Source organism: Agelaius tricolor, unplaced genomic scaffold (assembly GCF_023055355.1).
Source record: "Agelaius tricolor isolate 1412-34295 unplaced genomic scaffold, bAgeTri1.0.p SCAF_4, whole genome shotgun sequence".
NCBI classification, from domain to species: domain Eukaryota; kingdom Metazoa; phylum Chordata; class Aves; order Passeriformes; family Icteridae; genus Agelaius; species Agelaius tricolor.
The window spans coordinates 48,281,395-48,297,713 of NW_027269264.1; the positions used below are offsets into that span (position 1 = coordinate 48,281,395).

A 16,319-nucleotide genomic window follows, 5' to 3' on the forward strand; every position below is an offset into this window, starting at 1 on the left:
ATGAAAAAGCAAGAAGACGCAATGAACTTACCTGTAAATGGATTAGTACATGTGACTTCATTTATCCACCAAGACTTGTGAAGTACTAGAAAATTTTTACTTCTCTCAGATGTGAAAGCCTTAGGGCACAGGAAAATGAGGAACTTGAAACATGATTCTACCTAAAAAGTTGCATTTCATTTCTCTTTTTTTTACAGCTTTGCTGCTCTCCTGCTCCCTGTTGGCATCACTGAATGCAATCTGAATAGGGTCTGTGATTCGGGTGTATCTGTTCCTTCATCTCTATTTCCAGGAATGTATCAAAAATGCCACTTTACCACATTTGGCCAGATGCTAATGGTCACTGTCCCCAGGCTGGGATGCTATAATGGAGAGCCCTTGGGGAGAAGGTTCCCACAGGCCACCCTGGAGTCTGTGGCTGGCCAGGACCAGGGCAGGTGCTGGCTGGTATGACGCCCATGAACACACACAGAGAAGTGATGCCACAGGGCAGCACGTCACTGACAAAATGACAAAAAGAAGTAAAATCTTCCCAGACCATGGCCCCGGCCTCATTTTGTGGTGCCCATGGCCATGCAGGGTCAGCACAGAGCCAGCCATAGCTGCACAGGTGACACGTCTACGCTGCTGCCTCTGTGCTGCCAGTGCCTGGCCCATGCCTTCTTGCCTGGTGCTGGGAGATTTTTGGTCCAGCGTTTGGGTGCTTGATTTTTTCCTTTCTATGCAATTCTGGGTTGTGTAACTGCTTTTGCAGTCCCTTCTTCCTGTGTCAAGCAGCCTCTTACCAATAGATGCCTGGGGAGCGAATCATCTGCATTATCTAGGACTGATTCCCCACCACTTCTGTTAAATGAGTTGTTTCTTCTTCCCAGGAGCATGGCTGATACTAGACTGTCTCGATCAGCCTTTAGTAAAAGCCCGTTTTGGACTCTGTTTATAGGGAAAGCCAGTCATGACTTCCTCTTTCACGTAGCTGTGTTTATTAAAGCACTTGACCCAGCTAAAAGACTTCACAAATTAATAATGATTGCAATGATTAAGTTCCTTTCCTTTACAAACCCCCCACTTTTAATGATGATATGAAAGAACATTTCATCCAAATGAATATCATTCCCTAAAACAAGGAGTTGCCCTTCCATCCCACAGAGTGTAAAGCTGTGACTAAGTGGATATTTTGTGTCAGTCAGGGTATTTTGTGAAGTTAGTCAATATTAAATGCAGAATTTCCTGCATTTCCACTGATAGTTGCATATGTGCTGGCCTCACCCCTCTGTGCAGCTGAATCAGTCTGATACCGTTGCACTGAGCAAACAAGTTACCTGGTTCTGAAGTTTCTTGGATTTTTCCCTACATACCAAAGTCATTTCCTTGATGTGCTATGGTGGTGCTGGATAATGTCCAGTGTCCGGCTGCTCTTGTCAAGAATTTCCCCCTAATTCCTGATCCTAAGCAGGGCAGACATGACTGTGGCCTCCTGCCTTTGTTGCAGCTTTGTCACATCCCTGTCAGGAGCACAAAGGGAAAGGTGGGAAGCAGAATGCTCCCCTTAATTTCTGCCATGCAGTAGGGGTCTGGAATCCCAGCTTGGACCCAGGAGCTGAGAGAGGTAGTGCCAGTATCCTATTATTGGCCTTATTCAGGGGTGCTGCTGAAAGTAATTTTTTTTCTCAGATTTGCAAGCTGACCTGTCCACTTCAAAGTGTTCCTTGCCCCTTCAAGTGATGACCATGTCATGAAGGAGCTGAGCTTCTGAACCTCATGGTGCTCCCACCGTCCTTCCATGGGGATGAGGGAATGACACCAAAGCCACCAAAAATGAAATGGCTGAAGATGAAATAGCTGAAACGGATTTATTTATTTATTTATTTATTTATTTCATGGGATATCTCCTGTTGCTGAAGGAGTTACACCAACCTCCACGCTTTCAGTGGGCTGGTGAGAATTGCATTGCAAAGAGCCCATGCGTGAGAAGGCAGGGCAGCCTTGGTGTGGCCTGTTTGTTACATGGGCCAGACAATGTCCTGACGCACTTGGGTGAGGACCCTTGTTTACAGCTGTAACAGATTTTGGGACTATTGCTCACTGACAGCCCCACCATCAGACGGTCACCTGCTTCAAGGGAAACCCTGCCAGACTGAAAGGCAATGCATTATATCCCCAGCTCTTCCTGCCCGGCCTCCTTACGCCTCTGTGGATGCACATCATGACCTCACACCCTCTTGTGTTAATGGGAGGAAAGTGATTCAACTTAGTCCAATCCAGCAGTGTCTACTAAAAATAATGAGCAGCATATGAGACATTGTTTTTCAGCTGATTTGCAAAAACATTTCATGAGGGGAAGAGGAAGTATCTCCTTGTCTGGCACTTTGTTTGGTAAATACCACTTGTGCATCCAGTCTCATGTGTGAAGGCATGAGTGGGCTGAGGGGGCCAAGCTGGTTTTCACTTGGGGAACCACAGTGCAAACACCACCCAGGGCTGCACTCCAGTCAGGTGCTTTGGTAAATGGAGAGTGTTATAGGGTGGCAATTCTGTCCGTTTGCTCGCCAGGTGGGTTTGTTTTGCTTTTTTGATATCAGATGCTTGTGGGTGAGTCAAGTGCATTTAGATTGCAATGCCATGCCCCAGTGATAGGATTTTTTTTCCCCCTGCCCTTTAGGGAGGAGCAGGTCACAAGCATCATACTATGTGGGTGACTGGACACTGCTCTGGAGGGCCGGAGAGGGGCCAGATTCCATTGGGAAGCAGGTGAGAGTGTCTGAATGTTTTCACAAGTCTGATCAGTCATGCAAGTATGATTGGTGAAACTTTGCAAAACCAGACCTCTGTGCAGCCCCTACGCTAGCACTTTTCACCGGACTGATGCCCTCCAAAATAAAAACCTTCCTGGCTTCTGCTGGTGACTAAGTGGGAAAGAACAGGGAGTTGCATCTCTTTGGGATTTTTTTCTGGTTTTTAGAAACAAGTCCGTTTGGCCCAGAAGTTCTTAATCCTCCTTGAACATGAGCTACAGGGATGTGCTCCCTGCCTGTGAAGCTGGGAAAAAGCAGCACAGTGAGTGAGCAGGGAGCCTGCTGATGTGCTTGGCATAGCAGGAGAGGACCTCAGGCTCTCCTCTGCAGAGACACATCTTTGGGTCCCAGCACTGGGGAAGAAGAATGTGCTCTGCAATATCCCCCTGTTATTCTCTTGTGATAAGCAGCATCATTTCCCACTCTTCCCAAACTCCAGCTTCGAACTGTGGAGAAAGTAAAGCTTTGCCTGACAAAATGCTGTATTCCTTTCTGCCTGCATCTTGGACAAAACCCCTAACTTGGATGTCTATCCTTTACAAGGAACACTCCTTCACAAAGCTGCAGCTACTCTGGTAGAAGTAATGGGCCCCCAGTGCCACCCAAATATTCTGCAGCCAGTAGTTAACAAAAAATACTAGAATAGGTGTCTCATTTTGAAGTTCAAGGTCATGGGTATGGTTTTCTTTTTTCCCTCTTAAAGGCAGAAGGCAAAGCCTAATCTACCAAAGCATACCTGCTGGCACTCTGCTCTTGCCCTCCTGCTTTTGCCTGCTGACATGGAAGCATGGAAGGAATTTGCATAATAAACCCATGCTTTCACAATCCACAAAAGAAAACCCGAGTGACAGCAACCTTTGTGACTCATTTTTCTTGTAAACACTTTGTATTTATTATCTTAGCAAGAACTCAAGACATACATGTGTGAGGCATACAGCAGCACATCTGGCACGCATCCAAAACAGGCCTTAAGGAAAACAAACTCATGTTGATAAAGTCAAAAGCAGATCCTTTGCAGAAGTAACAAAAGAAATCTAGGGTGGACATCAGCAAGCACTTGGTCATATACTGGCACTGACCTCTTGCATCTGTGCCTTTTTCCTGAGTTCCTGTTGAACACTGCCATTCTTAACAATGCATAGAAAAACCTAAAACATTTCAAAAAAAACAAATAGTCTTTGCATAACCAGGCAGACAAATACTGTGCTAACAGTAAACTTGGATATCCCCATGACAATGCATTTATGAGCATATTTTTTTGGTAATATTTATATGTGCTACAGCCTGAAGAACGGGGTAGGTTCTACAACTCCACACCTTATTTCCTGTTGACTTTGCAAGTAGCATGCATTGAACAGAACAGTTTTATTCACATACTTTTCAGCTACTAATGTGAATGCTAATGCTGAATTCTCCTGAGTTCCAGACAGGCATGGTCATTGTTCAGTGTCCTTGATGAAGATTCCAAGACTCCACCAAGCGCAGGATACACAACAGCAACCCTTCTTATGAAGCTGAAGCTGTCTTTGATGAAGTTTTGCCCAGCTGGATGCAGTGCTAGTCTGGGAGGTGGTGTTCTGCTGGTCTGAAACTCTTTGCCTTTATTTTTTAGTACCTGAAAAACTGACCTATATACATGTCAGTAAAATGCACTGCTTTGCAGTATGAGATAAATAACAACTATTTTTGAAATATTGTATTCTCCCTGAAAAGGTACTGGCTAGCTTAGAGGAGAAGGGAACCATGCATGTGGCTCAAGCCAAGAGCAAATCTCCCTGTAATGCCACTGGGATGGATGGGGTTAAGTCTTCCACGTGGAAAGAAGGCAAAGTCAGTCAGCTTCTGCTCAGTGACAGAAGTCAGTGTCAATATAACAGCCCCTGCACAGCTGGTTGTGAGAGTGACCAGAGTTACAAAATGACAACTTTGCAAAGGCAGATTAAGAAGATATAATAGAAAAATAAATTATAAATACAAACAAGAATTCACCACAAGACAGGAGAAGACGTAATTTGAATAGACACAAATAACAAAGTGTAACTATAAAGCCTTAAAAATTCAAATGTGCTTATATACAAGGGTAGTTAAGAGAAGGAACTCTCACCAGTGACCTTAGAGGTAGTTATGAAACAGCTTCAGCCTTTTTCTTGCTATCTTGGACCCATGAAAAGTACTGTTTAGGATGGAGCCTGACATGAATGGAGTAGCAAAGTTACTGTTTGCCTTCACAGCAAGGAACATGTTTAATTCAGCTCCTCTGAAGCCAGCCAAAGGTAATATCCCCTCAGTGAGATGGGTCATTCCCATGAAAGCCCTCAGTGGTGATGATGCATCACCATCCACTGGATGTGCTGCCTCAGCTCCACCATTCTGGAACTGAGATGAGGAGGCCATGAAATGAAATGGAAAGAAAGTACAAGGTAAGAACCTTTGTCCATAAGTATAATTAAACATTCAAAAATCTAAGGCTACTTTCTTGTATAATGGAAATGCTCAATTCTATTGATATTATTTCTTCAAAGAGAGGTAGTTGCTTTCTTTGAATAAATAACATTCTCAGCAAAACTTGAGATTCAACTTTAGGATCTACTTCTATTGAAGTTATTTTGTTACTTATAAAGACACAGCAGAATTGTACTGTTATCAAGAAATTCTTTGTAATATTGAAAGAATCCTTCCACAATTACCTATGTATCTGTGTATGTGTAATATATATTCAGATACATATCTTATATAATGCCAAAGTATGCTTCCCTCTCTGAAGCATGACTTATTTCCTTTATCATCAGAAAATATTATCCTTTTTTTTGTTTATATAATACCGTTTTATATTTAGTTTTGTCATGTTTTGAACATTTTTTCATACTGTGTTTTGAGATTAAACAAACAGTTTTTGGTGAATAGTTCTATTAAATATTCATGACATGCACTAGCAGTGCACACATTTATATTTTATGTATACATACTATATATATATATAAACTTATACTATATATTTATACTATAGACTAGAACTATGCAACGCTGTATTAATTAAAGGAATTACGACTTTTAGTCTGCAAAACAACATCCTGTAACAATAAAGATAGCGGTTGTCTTTAACGGATTTTAATAAACACCACTAGATCCCTGTCCAGCAGGATCTGGAGATCACTTCAGAGAAGAGGAGCAGTCAAAGGTCAGCAACTGGCTTCTTCTTCTTCTGTGTGGTATTTCATCCCAAGTTCCAACAGACTGACACTTTTTTTTTTTGCGTCATCCTGTAGGTGGGCTGAGCTCCTTGGTGAAACATGGCTATGGGACATGAGGACCAGAGGGTGACTGGGGAAACCGGGTTCCTGAAAGCGTTCTCAGACCATGGTGAAGGGCAAGTTCAGTCTTGTCCCAAATCTCCCCACGTCACCAGCTCGCCCCAAGTCAACACTGCACAGTTTAGGGGCTCAGCCCATGATTATCTTTTTTCCCCACCTGGCATTCATACGCCAGAATTGCTGTAACATTCTTCAGAGAAAACATGTGATAGCCATCCTCGAGCAGCTGCAGTCACCCAAATACAGCGCAGCGAGATTTGAGGTTTCTTCATCTCCCAATGTCTGTGGAGCCTCTTCTTCCGAACCCACAAAGCCAAGGTCCTCCTCCGTTCCGCTCGCTGTGTCCGCGGGCAGCCCACGTTCCGGGGCAGAAGAGCTTGGCCAGCAGGTTCAGGAGCCTCTGCCGCAGGTCCCACCTGTCGCCGATGCGGGTCAGCTCCAGGGCGCACTCCGCCGCCGCCTCTCGCCCTGCGGAAACGCGCCTGCTTAGCGCTTTCATGAGATCCCCACAGCGCGGTACCTTTTTGCCCAATGTTTTACTCTTTCCTTATCACGAAGCACACCCCACCCCGCACCCTTTCTGCCCCCCACTAGCTGGGAGCAGCAGCTGGATCCCTCTCGCCTCCACACGGGCTCCCGCAGCCGCGCCGGGCGCTGGCCGCCCACCCGGTGCTGGAGCCGGGCAGCAGCGCCCGGGCGCAGGACGGTGCGTCCCTGCTCTGTCCCGTCCCTGTCCCGTCCCTGTCCCTGCTCTGTCCCGTCCCTGTCCCTGCTCTGTCCCGTCCCTGTCCCGTCCCTGTCCCTGCTCTGTCCCGTCCCTGTCCCTGCTCTGTCCCGTCCCTGTCCCGTCCCTGTCCCTGCTCTGTCCCGTCCCTGTCCCTGCTCTGTCCCGTCCCTGTCCCTGCTCTGTCCCTGCTCTGTCCCGTCCCTGTCCCTGCCGCTGTCCCTGCTCTGTTCCGTCCCTGTCCCTGCTCTGTTCCCGTCCCTGTCCCTGCTCTGTCGCGTCCCTGTCCCTGCTCTGTCCCTGTCGCTCTGTCGCGTCCCTGTCCCATGCCATGCCGTCCCATCCCCCCTCCTTCCCTTCACCCTGCGGTACCTGCAGGAGCGGCAGGCGGCGCGGCTTTGCGCGGGGTCCGGCCAGGCATCATCGCGGCGGCGGGACGGGGCTCGGCGGGGCACGGAGGCTCCGGGGCTCGGCGAGGTTCGGCACGGGGCGCCCAGGCTCGGTTCGGCGGGGCACGGAGCGCCCAGGCTCGGCGGGACGCGGAGGGCTCCGGCCCGGTTCGGCGGGGCACGGAGCGCTCGAGCTGCTCTCGGTCCGGTGGCAGCAGCGTTCTGCCGGCACGGGGGCGGAGCGCGGCCCTAAAAGGGCGGCTGCGAGTCCAGCGGGGATTTCCCTCGGCCCTGACGTAGCGAAAAGGCGCGGGGATCCCTCCCCCCGCGCCCGGCGGGCAGGCGGTGGCGTGCCCGGGCGGCGCGGGGCCACGGCCGGGACACCGCCCACGCTGCCGGCCCGGAAAGGGCTGGAGGGATGCGGCGTGCGGGGCAGGAGGAGATGGGAGGATGGGCTGTGCTCGGGGCTGGCGAGGTGGAGGGATGGGGAGTGCTAAGGGAAAAGGGGATGGAGGTGTGGGGTGGGCTTGAGGTGGGTCAGGGGAGATGAACGGTGGGGTTTGCATCATCTGGGTAAGAAGAGGCAGAGGAGCGAGGTGGCCTTGCTCTAGGCAAAGAGAGATGCGAGGGTGGGCTGTGCTTGTGGTGGTTCTGGAAAGATGGACAGGGTTGCAATGATGATGCTGAGGAAGAAGAGGTGGAAGGATGAAGAGTGCTGGGACAAGCAGAAGAAACAGATAGGGTGTGTTATTATCACAGAAGTTTAGAATAGTTTGATTTGGAAGGAATTTCTTAAAGGTTGTCTAGATCAGCCCCATTGTATTTTGCTGCTTGTAGCCACAAAGACAGAAAGATCTTCAACTAGATCAGGTTGCTCTAAGCCCCATTCAACCTAATCCTCGATGTTTCCCAGGATGGAACCTCCACCACCTCTCTGGGCAACCTGTGCTGGTACTTCACCATACAAATGCAAAACTTCTTCCTTATAGTTAATCTAATCAATGCACTACTAGTTTAAACCATTACCCTTTGTCCTATTGCAAAAGGCCCTTCTAAAATACCTGTCCCAGATTTTCTTATAGGCCTCCTCCAGGTACTGGAAGGCTGAAATAAAGAATCCCCAGAGCCTCCTTTTGACCAGGCTGAGCAACCCCAATCTCTAAACCTTCTTTCAATCCAAAGTGATGGTGACCTTGCCCTCAAACCAAGCACGGGGAAACAAGCTAGCCCATACTCATGTACCATTTGAAACAGCTTGGGGCCACCCCCCCCAGCCACTGCTGGATCTTCCCTGTGGAAGGGCAGGGTCTGCATGGCATGGCTCTGGCTGACACATGCCCAGGCACACTTACCTGTGCTGGCTAATTTTAGATGCTCTTGCTTTTTGCAAGAAGCAAGAGCTGGAAAAATGTCACCCTCAAGTCTTTGTGATTGTTGCAGAATGTTGGGAGAGCTGCCAGTGATACGTGGATCTCTCATCTGCCTCCCTTCTCTCAGAGAGGTGATATTTCATGTTGTGACACATGCCATGGACTTCTGCTTTTAGGGGAAAATTAAAACTGCTTGATGTAAAGAAAGCACAGATGGGTCAGACATAACAAAGGACTGATTTGTGGCTGAAAGTCAGTGAATTACTACCTTTCCCATCAAAACACAACTTAAAATGTCACAGTGTTATACAGACCCACAACAGGATGTTGAGAGGCTCCATTCTCTGGGATAGGAGCCTGTGTCAAGTGTCTAGAAATGCTTGTGACTTTGAAGTTCCATTAAAAGGGGAATCGTCATCAGCTCAGTGCAGACAGCCTTTTCCCTGCTATTTCCCAGAATGATGGCACACTTGAAACACAGCTGATTTCTCTCCCTTTGTAGGAAACCTTAGCCCCCTTGGTGCCCGACAGGAGGCAGCTGGCACAGTGTTGCTGCAGGGGTGGCATGTGCGAGGGGCAGCGGTGCGAGCTCACGGAGAGGGCATTTCTCAGGGTGAGATGTCTACATGAAAGCTATAGCTGGATGAGGCTTTTGCAAGGCCAAAACAGTAAACTGGCTCTGTCAGCACCACACAGTGCACCCTGCCAGATTGTGACCTGGTGTCAGAGCAGCTCAGGTTGGCCACAGAGAAGTTTCTAATGTTTTTGAGGATGTATTGCCTTTGTCTCTCAGCTGGTATAAAACCTATATGGCATGTGGGCTAATTTCCTTAATCCGATGTGCTCGGGGTCCCTTCAGCTGTATGAACACTGCTGTTAGTAACTCAGCCATGTTCAGGCAGAGCTGCCCTTTGACAATCATTTCTGTTATATAAGAAACTGTGTCTTCAAAACAAGTTTGTTGGGTTTTAGGAGCTGGCAAGGCAGGTAAACAGGTCAGGAGGATGTTTGCATGATGCGTCATCCGTCATGGAGGAGGTGTGGTGGTCTGCAGCATGCGATGCCTGGGGCTACATCTCATAGCCACAGTCCAACAGCTGCTCCACAAATCATGGAAGCCTCTCCAGAATGTGAGCACAAGGGGCTGGGGCCTTATTGGGACTGCCCCCTTACTAAGGGGCACCCCACGTGCCCCTCCTGCCCTACTCAGTGCTCAGCAGTGACCAGCGCAGGCAAAGCACCCACAGACTCAAGCCATGAGATCATACTGGTCTCTTGTGCTGCTGGCACGTGTGTGTGACTTTGCACATTTATTTTGCATGTTTAGACAGAGCCAGGTATGACCTGAGGCTTGTTCTCCTTTGTGAATCTGGAGACAGATGAAATCCTTGGGCAAATTATTTAAATTACTCTTCTCCTAGTGAAGCCAAAACCAAATTAACCTCAATCCTGTCCTGCTCAGCAACACTTCCTCACCCTGAAGGCAGATAAGCTTAAAGGGCAGCTGGCCTCTATACTCCTGCAGCCACACAAAGAGATGGGCCCTTCTTTTGGGTGTATGTGGGAGAGATTCTTTCCTAGCAGGGCAGCTGGGCACAAACCAGTGGGATAGTTGAGTTGAGAGCATTAATTTATTTTCTTTGTTTTATTTTAAAGTAGTGTTAAATAAAAATGGGATAATAGGTAATATAGGCTACAACGTAATACAGAAGGATAAAAGGTAATAAAAAAGGGCACACTTCAGTGTGCAAAATGGGTTAATGGACCAACCTGTGAGCCCAAGTCCCTCAAGTTTGCTTGTCTCCCTCTTGCTGCAGTCAGAGCCATGTATCTGAGTGCAGTGGTGTAATGCAGGGAGACCCACTGCTGTTTAGAGGGGAATTGCCTCAATTTCCAGATCTCACCCACATCCTTGCAGGGTTTTCCTGGTGTATGAGGGAGTTACTGATGTGTAAATCACAGTCTATTTTGGCAGGAACAGAACACATTAGGGCTGCTGCTAATTATAGGATTGTGCAATAGGGCTCAGAGAAAAGAAGTAGATTGTGGTTTCAAAAGCCACTGGCAAGTTCTGACGTTTTCTTGTTTTGATTCCCCTGAATAAAGAAGTGTAAATGTGGAAAGCACAGACCCTTGGGAATCTGCTCTACCAGCAGCCACAAAAGTTGTTTCTTGCTGGAGCCACACTGAGCAGGACCACAGGTCACCAGCTGGGCACAGCCATGGCAGGGAGCAAAGCAGCAGCCCAAGGAGCACTGCCCGGCTGGAGCTGCTGTTCAGTTTATTTCTGCTTAGTCCCATTATTGCAATTACACAGCTGAGAAAAGAAAGTCATATTTAGATAATGTGCCCCAAGCTTCACTGGTGTGGGTGATGTGGTTTTATCGGGAACGTGTCCATAAAAGACAGCATGTGACATATTCTCACCACACATGACAACAGTGGGCAGGCTTGCTGGAAGGAAATCGAATGTTGCAGAAACGAAATCAAGAGTGAGGGAGAAAGGAAACTAGGTGTTTTTTTCTCTGAACTCAGTTATTTGTGCTGAATCATTTTCAAGCTGTTTCTGCGCCTTCCTCTAAGATCTTAAATAAATCTCTGATACTGCTTCATCATTGGAGTTTATCTTCTCATCTTCTCAAGACTGGTGTTGACAGCTCTTGTGTTAACTGAGAAGCTGTTTGTTTTTCTGTCTCCCTTTTCCCGTTTCTGCAGACTGCAGAGTCGACAGTTCCTGTTGATCCGTGTGTGTCTCTGCACCCGATCAAGGAAACTTGGCTCTATTGTCAGGAGTACAAACCAAGGTCATTTCAGGAAAGTGCAGTGGCATGTGGCCATGGGCCATGCTGAGAGGGTGATGAGAGCCATGGATAAGTTTTTGTTTGTTTGTTTTTGTGGTGGTTTTGGTTGGCTTTGGGTTTTGGGTTTTTTTGGGTTGGTTTTTTTTTTTGTTGTTTTTTTGGTTTTTTGGTTTTTTGTGGGTTTTTTTGGTTATTTTTTGTTTTTTGGGTTTTTTTGTTTTGTTTTGGGTTTTTTTTGTTGTTTTGTTTTTTTTTTTTTGCTTTTGTTGTGTTTTTGTTGTTGCTGGTTGTTTAGTTTTTGGGGGTTTTTTTGCCACAGTTTTTTTTCATAAATCATTCTAATTCTCTGGTTTGCTCTTCTCAGGCACCTTTCCTCCAGGGATCTCTCACTGTTACAAGTAAAGCTTCCTAAATCCTCCAGCCTTAGGCATTAATCCCAACTTCTCTTTTCAAAGAAATGGCCTTGCTCTGTGTTAATAATATTCTGGTGGCAACTGCAGCTAAGTTTTGCCTCCAGCAGCTACTGCTGCTGACACCTCAGCTGTGGTGAGGGAAAAGGTGAATGCAGCTTTCAGTAGTTAAGTGAAGTACTCCAGCTAATTTGACTTTGATTTGACAATGTGATTCCGTACCACCCAGGAAAAGAAACTAAGAAGAACAGCACATCCACTGCTGGGATATAACCCTACTTGCACAAGTCTCATGTGCTGTTTAAATCTTACCTAATGCCCCACGATTTAATCTTAGACTCTCCCTCCTATGCTGTTCTCTCTTGCCTGCTTCCCTTGAAAGCTTAAATGCATAATTTTTTTAGTAAAAAGTGAACTGCATATATATTACAGTGCTCTGTCACTGACAGAGGGTTAAATACACACCTTGTCCTCTGTGACCACTTCTGTGCAAAGCAGGCAGCACTAATTCATTACTTGCAAAATGCTACTGAAGAATTACTCACATGTGTCTGATCTGGTGCCCATCCAAGCCAGAATGGGCCAGCCAGTACTCCTGCTGAGAGCAGTAACTTTTGGTTGAGGATGGGGTTGAATAGCAGAGAGACTCCTTGATATAGCTGGAGTGTAAGAAAGTTTATATTTTATGCTCTTTAGTCAAGAAGTATTTTTAAGGAACTTTTGTTGCCATAATTTTCCTGGTCTTAGGCTAAGATCAGTTTTAAATTAGGTGGAGCAGATTATCTGGTGAACTGAATGTTCTGTAAAAGCAGAAAGCAGAGCTCCTGCAGGTGGCTCCTTGTAAAGTCATTCCCAATTCATCCTCTTAGTAGTCACCAAAAAGGTTTCTAGCTTTCTAAAAAGGTTGTAAGAGATGGAAAGATTCACAAGGTACTTTGTTAAGTGGGTTTTAGCACCTGTGGAGCTAACACCCTCAAAGCCAGTCTTTTCGACTGCTATCCAGAGGTAGGAGTTAGTAAAGTAAATATTGGCGTTGATCACTGTTTATGAGGCTGGTATTTGCTGAAGAGCTCTCCTCCATGTGTGTAGGTGTCTGTGCAAACGCCAGGCATAGTGTTAGCACAGCTGTGCCATTACTGCTGGGTTTTTGCAGAGGTCCTCCCTTGGACCGTGACTGCGGCTGTTTTCTGTCTTGCTATCTTTGCTGAGAATGTGAATGTGCTCCATTTCTGAAATTCTTTATTGCTTCCTGCTCTACCAGATCTTTTTCGGGTTCTGGCTCCCTTGTTCTTCTGGTTCCCTTGTTTCCTGCACCTCCCCCGCATTTTGTCATAATTTTTGTATATAGTCAATGCAGCAGGCGTGGGGTTGAAAAAAAAGGGAAATCTCATTTGTGAGACAGTTGCTGCTTTGCTGGCATGCCACTGCCTTGCAGCTGAGGCAGCAACCTGGTAACCCCCACAGGGCTCATTTTTGCTGACTTGCTGTGAATCTAAAGTGAAGTCTAACAGGAGAATTAGAGAATCCAAGCAAGCTTTTCTGGACATCAGCATGGTGATCTGGGATTCCCAGTGTAACACAGCGCCAGTGCCCCAGTGCTGCAATGTCTCCCCTGTACCTTTCCAATGCTCTCCAGATGGGACAGGTGCTATTTTGCATGGGCAGATTTTCAGACTGTTGTGAGCAATGATTTCTTTGAACTGGGTGAGCTGGGTTTTGGAAGTCTTTTGAACAATCTCTGTTTGGATAAAGAACTCCTTAGTGTGCCTAAATCCTACAAAACAGACATGAAGTGGAAAAGGTTTTAAATGGAGCGCCTCTCCTATGAGGAAAGGCTGAGAGAGATGGCATTGTTCAGTGTGGAGCAGAGAAGGCTTAGGAGTGACCTAACTTTGACCTTCCAGTAGCTGAAGGGAGCTGACAAGAACAACAGAAAGGGACTTTTTATAAGGGCATGTAGCAACAGGACAAGGGGGAATGGCTTCAGACTGAAAGAGAGTGGGTTTGGATGAGATATTAGGAAGAAATTCTTTACTGTGAGGGTGGTGAGGAACTGGAACAGGCTGCCCAGAGAAGCTGTGGATGCCCCGTCCCAGGAAATGTTCAAGACCAACTTGAATGGGATTCTGAGCAATCTGCTCTGGTGGGAGGTGTTCCTGTCCATGGCAGAGGGATTGGAAAAAGATCTTTAAGGTCCCTTCCAACCCAAGCCTTTCTATGATTCTGTGAACTTAGAGCAAAAGAGAAAAAGATTTAAAAAGAGAATGCAGGGACTGAACCAAGGTGGAATATATTATTATTTGTGAAGCAAAATTCCCTTGAAATTTTTAGGGCTTTAAAAACTGTTTTGGTATTTCATTCACTCTGAAGATTAGAACTATACATTTGAATAAGGTAGGTGGTATGTTCAATATAATAAGTATAGGATCTCCTCTACCATTTGAATTGTCTGTGATTTATGTGAATTAGGTGTGTTTGATGCATCCTGAGGCCATGTCCTTGCTATAGTAAAGTAAAAAAAAAGAGACTACGATTTAGGTTTCCCTTCAAAATGTCTACTTAGGAAAAAAAAAAAGGCACAATGAAAAGTATGAGACTTTATTATGAGTAGATCATCACAGTCCAGACCTCATGATCTGGCAGAACCATAGGAGCAGGTTGTTCCCCTACTCCAAACATGCACACACACACACACACACACACACCTGCTGTTGTTATGTATCTATTTTAGGATACATTTTAGGGGGTTGCAGGGAATTCTAGAAGCCTCTGCCACCAGAACATTGCTGGGGGAGCCTGGACCATTTCCATTTCAGGGTCGGCATGCTGCATTGTGCCAGTGTGAAACCTCTACATGAAAGGTCCTTTTGTGGCTTGTGCTGGTAGAGAAGTGGCACAGGCTGAAACTGTGTCTTGCTGAAAGCTGACAGGGTGGCAACCAACTGTGAAGGCAGAGGGACCACTTGAATCATCACTAGTCTAACAACAAATTCAGTTATGAGAGTGCTGACAACATCCCATGTTGTGAGGTAGTTTCACTTTTAAACTTCATGACTGATAGCACTGAAATGAGCTCATTTCCGTTTCTACTTTTACAGACACACACAGAGGAGAAGAGGCTGACTTTTGCTACCTTTTCTGAACGGGAGACAAAAGCCTCTCAGGAGATGGGAAGTCCCCTGCAGCTGCTCTGCAGACAAGCTCCAGGAGCCTTGGGCATGAAGGGTTGCAAGAAAAAATGTGTCGATGGCAATGACCTTGCACAGAAATGGAAGGAATCTTGTCCCTTCCTGTCAGAAAGGAGTCCCTTTGGGCTCCCAGTGCTTTCTCTGTGAGTGGGAGCAGCCCCCAGAGAAGAGGGGGAGATGGTGGATGTGGTTGGACAGGGTGGTCAGATGCAGAGAGGAGTGCTGTCCTCCCTGAGCTCCTGTTACCATGCTGACCTAGCCATTGGATCCATCTGCATCTTGTTTCGGGAGAGCCCTGCTATGGGGGAGCAGCTCCATGTAGCACCATCAGCTGCAGATCATAATCCCCTCTTTGCTAAGTGAACCCTGCATTTGAGATCCTGCTTCGTGTTTTTTTCCAGGTGGCATCATGGAATGCAAAACCAGCCCAGAGCTGATTTTTCATGTCCATGATGGCTCTGAACATGGGGACCAACTTCTGCCATGCATCCATAACTTTGTGTTGTGAGAAATGTGTCTCCTCACAGCGTGACCACTTTGGCTGGGGTTGTGCTGCTGAGGGATGTTGGTTCTGGTGTGAGAGGCAAAGCTAGGAGGATGACCTTTGGCATTAAGAGTGCAAACAAAAAAGTGAGAAATAACAAGTCTCCCTTCAAGGGTAAGGACACCGTGTTCTTCCTCACCAGAGACCTCTCTGCAGATGCACCGGCTGACTCCAAAGAGAATAAAGGAGAAGTAAATAGGGGAAACAGAAAAAAGAGGGTTGCACTTAACAACAAACTATTTTTTGTACTTTACAACCTGTTTATATTCTCTGAACCCTATGTGCTATGGGAAAGACTTTTGCCAGCTGGTCCATGCCTCCCTTATGGGTTTGGGTGTTGTGTGTGTGCCCTGTGCCCTGTCAGGGCTGTCACCATTCCCAACTTTTCCACATGTGCCGGTGAGGAGTGGAGGAGTGTGGGTGCCCAGAAGGAGAAAACAGAAGGGGGACAGTCTTACCAAGAGTGGGGGTTGTGTCCCACAGGCACAGGTGTAGGAGCTGACCTCACATGACAGCATCTTGGGCTGCATCCTGTTTTGTGGTCATGATGCCATCCACCCTGCCTATTTCATCATCTTGTGGTGGGCTATGGTGTGTGCAACTGCAGAAAAGTGCACACAGGCTGTGAATCTGGAAGGAGCTCTCAATCTGCAAAGACACAGGAAGTCAGAGTTTCTTTTGTTATTTCTTTTTTGTTTGGTTGTTTTAAGGTTTTCTGGTTGGTTTTTTTTTTTTGCTTTTTTGGGTTTTTGGGGGGGTTGTTTGTTTTTTGTTTTGGGTTTTTGTTTGT

At 46.6% G+C, this 16,319-nt stretch overlaps 1 protein-coding gene across 1 annotated transcript; it reads right to left on the reverse strand.

The window, feature by feature from the left end:
- Positions 1–3,648: 3,648 nt before the first annotated feature.
- PMAIP1 (phorbol-12-myristate-13-acetate-induced protein 1) lies at positions 3,649–7,551 on the reverse strand. The gene is made up of 2 exons (XM_071425597.1): positions 7,200–7,551; positions 3,649–6,571 (listed from the first exon to the last, which is right to left on the reverse strand). Exons 1-2 carry the CDS (start codon positions 7,249–7,251, stop codon positions 6,372–6,374), a joined length of 252 nt encoding a protein of 83 aa, XP_071281698.1. The 5' UTR covers positions 7,252–7,551; the 3' UTR covers positions 3,649–6,371.
- Positions 7,552–16,319: the final 8,768 nt, after the last annotated feature.

What these genes read in the sequence shown, in the direction of transcription:
- PMAIP1 (XM_071425597.1), bottom strand. Translation starts at nt 7,251, where the DNA reads ATGATGCCTGGCCGGACCCCGCGCAAAGCCGCGCCGCCTGCCGCTCCT. An exon ending in GCCGCCTGCCGCTCCTGCAG is followed by an intron (nt 6,572 to 7,199) that starts GTACCGCAGGGT and finishes GCGTTTCCGCAG; the next exon opens with GGCGAGAGGCGGCGGCGGAG.